The sequence below is a fragment of the Patiria miniata genome, unplaced genomic scaffold (genome assembly GCF_015706575.1).
Source record: "Patiria miniata isolate m_02_andy unplaced genomic scaffold, ASM1570657v1 HiC_scaffold_17, whole genome shotgun sequence".
Lineage (NCBI taxonomy): Eukaryota > Metazoa > Echinodermata > Asteroidea > Valvatida > Asterinidae > Patiria > Patiria miniata.
Window position 1 is genome coordinate 1,477,316 of NW_024037055.1, and position 6,110 is coordinate 1,483,425.

The 6,110-nt window shown below is 36.7% G+C and overlaps 1 protein-coding gene across 2 annotated transcripts in view; it reads left to right on the plus strand.

Moving 5' to 3' along the window:
- Positions 1–5,620, plus strand: part of LOC119723343 (anosmin-1-like) — a 39,013-nt gene extending 33,393 nt beyond the window's left edge. For both annotated transcript variants that reach the window (XM_038193918.1, XM_038193919.1), the window contains 3 exons: positions 997–1,168; positions 1,667–1,884; positions 2,208–5,620. In XM_038193918.1, the coding sequence (XP_038049846.1) occupies positions 997–1,168; positions 1,667–1,884; positions 2,208–2,531 (714 nt within the window). In that variant the 3' untranslated portion in view covers positions 2,532–5,620. The remainder of the gene's footprint in view (positions 1–996; positions 1,169–1,666; positions 1,885–2,207) is intronic.
- Positions 5,621–6,110: the final 490 nt, after the last annotated feature.

The following is a 6,110-nucleotide window of genomic DNA, read 5'->3' on the forward strand; positions in this document are numbered from 1 at the left end:
GTACATGTATCTGAAGTATTATTTGCACGTTTCCATAATTTGGGTCTGCACAATGTTCGTGCATATTACTTTGGTACCTTTATACCTTGTTATTTCTTTAAATTTTCCAGTTATAATTGACTCTCAACAATTGAAAACAATCTGCAAAGTGAGCAAGTTTTTGGTCTCAAAATTTGGCTTCTCAAAGTCTTTCTTTTTGTAACAATTATTGCATGTGTTTAAATTGAATGCATTACAATTTGCGTATTTAATGTTGCATGTTAAAAAGTCCAAAATGTAACATGCCTGAACGAATTGAAGCTACATGTATTAAAGATACCAATATTCTACTAAAAATAATATTATGACAAACCCACAATATTTGCTTTTAATATGCTATGACAGACTCAAGAGGTTTTGTTAAATTTTCAGCAAGTAAATGAGCAACATATATTGCATGGAACTAACATCATTGAAAAAGTTATGGTCAATTCTAACATATTTCGCCAAATGTGACTAAAAAAAGAGAATTGGAGCACATGGTTCATGTTGTTCCACCTTTCTGTTTGTTTATTCGTCCTGATTAAAAGGAAAAATCCTTATAAAAGAAGCAGCGATTTTAATCTTGTCCGCTGCATGAAGTGGGCTTTTAATTTCATTTAGTGACAATCTCTGGACTGGTTTAAACTTGATTCAAATTTCTTTGAATTTGTTAAGGTTGCGGCGAACGACTCTTTGAAGTATCAGTTGATGTCCTGTAATTCGCTTTTCTTATAATGCTTTTGTATGAAGTAGGAATCGGCTTTTGAAAAGATCATATTACATTTAAATGTTTCATAAACACTTTACTAAAATGCCCACCCCCCTCCCCCGCCAAAACAGCCGCATTACACAACCCATGCAAAAATGTCCATATTTAAACTTCAAACCTGCTCCCCCCCCCCCCCCCCCCGAAAAAAAGATTGTATATCTCCAGAGAAATATAATCACAATGGTCCTTTTTTTTCTTTTTCACAGGATCGGAGTTTTGAAATCTACAACCTGAAGTTTGACTGCCAGTACCGGGTGTCTGTCGTAGCTGTTTCAGATAGTCTCCTGACGAGCCCCGAAGCAAATATCCGCTTCTATACTCCGGCGTGTAACAATGTCAGGGTCAAAGATCAGCAGAAACCCACCTGTCCCACGCCACGTAAGTCTGACAGTCCGATCTTCATTATTTTTAATAGATCAAAAGTAGAGCATCTTTGTTGTTTCCATCTATCCCCGACATCAACCTACCTTTTCCACTACGGGCCAGTTTCATAGAGTTATAAAGCAAATAGGGAAGAGGGGCCTAGTGGTTAGGGTCTGTGACTCACCATCAGAGGGTTAGGGGTTCGAATCCAGCCGTTGGCCATAATGTTGTGTCCTTGGGCAAGCCACTTCACCAGTTGCCTCTAGCACTCTCCACCCAAGAGTGTAAATGGGTACCGGCATTAGCTTGGGAGTAACTCGATGGACTGGCATCCCATCCAGGGGAATAGAAGTACGTGTAGTCTCAGTCATTTTCATGCCAGGGAAAACACAGATAAATGCCAGCATGATGGGCTCGTGACCGTCTTTACTTATTAAGCATTGATACATCAATTATCCATTGTTAAATAGGGACATTTACAACGTGTTGCATTGTTCCCTTCTATCTCTCCAGTGCCAGACATACCCAGCCAGCCAGAGAACGTCACCTACATGTTCATGTTATCTCACAGTAACATCACCGCCCACTTCATGTGGGACCCGCCCCGTTTCTCCCTCTATCCTGTCATTGGCTACAGGGTCATGTGGGCGGAGCATAGGACAATTGAGGACAGGCTTTTTGGGGAGGGGTTCCCCTTACTGGCCAAGGTGGAGCACCTCATCCTACCAGCGGTAAGTAGCCCTGTCATGTTTATTTATCCTTATTTATTAAGTGAAAGTTGCTTTTCCAATGCTTCTCACTTTGAAAAAAAATTGTTAAAGTGATAGTTTTCAAGCATTTCAAAAGTTAAGGTAGTCACTTTTGGACGAGACCTAAAATGCCAAAAACTGCGGACATTGAGTTATGAAATAAAACTGACAAGTTTAAAATAATTTGTGGCCTTGAACCATTTAGTTTATTGCAAAGTTTGGTGAACCAAGGCACTAAACAGCATTTTCCTGTCTTCTTTCTCCCATCGCTCTTTCTCTCACCATGATTGTCTTGGATGATACAGACAAAGAGTTGGCATGCCATTGCTCATCTGAAGTCAGGCACACCGTACCGGGTTCAGATCCAGGCACTGACAAACGTCAGCGGCGGCGCCTTGGCGATTGAGGATATCAAAACGCCTAAGATACAGAACAATCCCCAGCCGTCCTCACCAACAGCGCCAGCGTCAGTACGACCGACCGACGGCGAAACCTCAACTCACAATCCCACCAACCCAACGGGGATCGGTGCTGGTCATTCAGGAACGACATCGTGGCACGCCGCCTCGAGGATTAGTCGGGCACTGACACTGACAGTCTGCTGTCTGCTGTATCTTGCATTCAGATGATAAAGACACCAGACCAGAGACAGTACTGGGTTTTTTTTCTTTTAAATTAAAGCAGGGGTGTATATAAAGTGAAATATTGTACTGGGTTTTGTGAGACATTTTGTGCATTTTGTTAGGCAGTATCATTTAGGGGTTAGTCACTATCCAAATCACTGTGTAGGATAGACCTATATAATCATCAAACGCCTGAAAAAAGTTGATTTTGAAATTAGTTGAAAGTGTACATTTAAAAAAACGGGTAAATAATCACAAGATACCTCATTGTGTTTTGATTTATGATTGATGTTCATTTATACTTAAAGAAACATATCCCTTTTAGCAAAGTCTCATAAATTTTTAGAAAGGTAGATTGTTGAAGCCTGTCCTTCATAAGTTGGGGGCGGGGGGGGGGGGGGGGGGGGGTAAACAGAGTGCCTGACAAAAATGCTGAAATGTGGTCAGTATTTATTTAAATAAACTGTACAGTTAAAAAAACTTGCTTATGTAATTTAAAAAGGAAAACTCAGCAGTGCGGCGAGAAGATGAAGTTCTTTTATTACTCTGTAAATTTTTTTTGTACCCTGTAAGATATTGTACACACCAGCCCTTGTACAAAATTCAAAACAACTATATAATTATTGTCATGTTTTAAATATGATTATATTGTATTATATTTTTATGTGCTTGTTCGTTTTTATGTCCTGTTGAATTTGTTGACTTTTTGTAACCCGCACTGCTTCAATGTTTAAGCTGGTGCTATCACATTTGTTGCTCTTATAGAGTGTTTCAGTGGTGTAGTCGAGGCTGGGTTCAAGACTTGGGTGGCAACAGCAATTCTTCTTAAAAACTTGCTATGAAATCCGTTTGGGTCAAAAATTTGAAAAGTCAGACTCAAGGATGGGTTTGAAAACACCCTACCCTGGCTCTTTTAGACTACAATTATATGTTCTAGAGCATAGTTTATAGTCTTATATTCATTAAGAGATCAGCGTAGAAAATGCATATTTCAAAACTGGTGCTCTGTAACCCACCTAATAGACTGTGCATATATGTAAAGCAGGGTGCCAGTTTCTAGAACGGGCAAGGCATAAACAAAAACACCAATTTCGTAACAATAAAGTTACCATCCAAAGAAATGTTATCAGTTTTTACAAGCATAAAATATCAAAATACTTGTGCTTTTTGTGTGTTATATGTAAATTTATCCATATCTCTGCCATGTATGTGGTGTAATCCACGTGTAAGAGTGTTTGTTCATACTTTCAAACACAATGATGCTATTCTGTGTTCTGAAACTGTCCTTGTTAAATATTCATTATTTGTGCATATCTCCTATTTGGACGGCAGTTTTGGTTAGTGTACTGTTGCTCAAAACTGTTTGAATACTAAATTTGTTTGGTGAACAAAACAAATATTGATTTGTTATTTAAAAAAAGAAAGTATATTGGACAAGATGTGGTAACTAGGGGATTTTGTGAATCCTTTGTATGTTACCATTATTATTGCTAGTTTATAATTCCTAGTTCTGTTCCTTTGAAACGGTGTGTCAGTCAAATGCTGCCTCGTTCTGTCTCAAGCTGGCTTCTTGGCTTCTTATTTTCCTTCTTAAGCGTCTTGCGGCCCTGTTTGGAGTCCTTCAGTGTTGAACCTGAATTTGAAATTTTATCGTCACAGTAAGAATCCACTTGATTGGTCTATTTATTTAATCTTCATGCTGTCTCTCCAATGGGAAGTCACCTTAGAAATGGAAAGCCTGCAACAGGATCCCCCTGTTTGCATCAGGGCTCAATTTTCTAAGCTTAAAAAAAATATTTGCTTAGCAGAAATAGGTTACCAGTGAATTAGACTGCTACCCGACTGATTCTTTTCCTTGCATTAACATTTGCCAAGCAAATTGGAAGTACATTTCCCACCAGTTAGATTGGCTTTTTTTAGCAGTACTGTTAACTGTTATTCAAAAATGAAAAAAACAAAATTGTAAGGATGGGAAAGAGCAAAACAAAAGGTTTCTGAAAATTAAGAATTGTTTATGCTTACTTTTTACAAAATCTTTTCATTGCACATTGAAATGTTCTTATTTTGGCAATATATATGCGAAATCTTGTTTCATATGTAATTTTGGAAAAATAAAAATCGCATGCACAATTTCATGTTTATATAGTGTACACAAGTGTATTATCATCTGTACAATCTTCATTCACGAGTAGCCATTATATTTTTTACTATCTATATGCAAAAACAAACTGCATATATGTAAACTTGTCTTGTGCTTATATGTATAAAGTATATCTATTTTGTGTACAGTACAACTATCTATGCAGTTCACTCGCTACTTTTCTGTTTGAAAAAAAATAATCTCCAGCAAATGTCTCTTCTTTTTTTGACTGGTAGATGAGCCTCCGTCACACATTTTGCAAGAATCATTTAAATTTGTCTTTAAATTTCACAAGTTTATTAATTTTGATGGAAACAAAATTGATGTTCTCTTTATGGGAGGAGTCACTGAACAAGGGGGGATAAACCCTCCCCCCATTTTAAACCAATGCACAAGTTCAGCAAAAACAATTTTGATTGTGGACATTTTATCATCTTAAATCAATTTTCATCAGTTCAACACATTTTTATCCACCTTTCTGCCAGTTGGATTCACTTATATTTCTGTGATTGACTGAAGGAGTTTTGCAAAACAGTTCCTTTTAAAAGCAGTACTTCTACGTGCATGAAGCACATTTCTTGTCTTTTTTTTTTTTCGAACACATTTTTCTTGTATATTTATTAATCTGACGTTTGTCCTGACTTGATGACTGTGTTGTCATCCAAATTTGGGTTTATGATTTTCAGAGATAGAGATTGTATTTCAAAGCTTATTATTTGATTTCATCAAAGTGTTAAGAAGTCTCCCTTTTTAAGATCCAGAATTTTATTTATTTGTAGGCTTACTGTGTCATTTAAAAAAAAAAATTTGCTTTCTACATATATGGTTTTTCAAATTTTGAAATTTACAATTCCGTTTGATTCGCAGCACACCCCATTCTTAATTTTTAATTGCAAAGAAAATTATTGGCTGGGTTTATAAAGAGAAACTCCCTTGTAGCTCAACTATTTTCTTATTTTTTTAACATAATTTTTGGGTAGGATATTTGGTATGAAGATAACTGTCATTCAGCTAAAAGCAGCAATGCTTTTATTTTAATGATTTATTTTAACCAACCATTCTGAAATGTCTTTGTAAGGGAACAACAGACAGCAGTGCTGGTGCATTTGCTGCCAATTAATTTGTTTCCATTTGAATTTTTGTGAATGCCAGGGGTTAAAATTGAATTTTAAATGAAGCAAATGTTTATTAGAAGCACGAGTGGGCTGAAAAATGTGTCACTATTAAATGGTCCATAGTATACAAATATAACATGGGTTGAGAGTGGATATTGACTATCCACCCACAATAAACCATAGGCCCTATGTTTTATATGTCATACGTATTCATCAAAATTAAGCTCTCGCTCGTAAATATGTATTAGGTATAGCAATACACCATGTTGGAACCTGTTTTTTAGGAAAAAAGACAAGTATTCTCAATCACTCAAAATAGTTTTTTCTTTT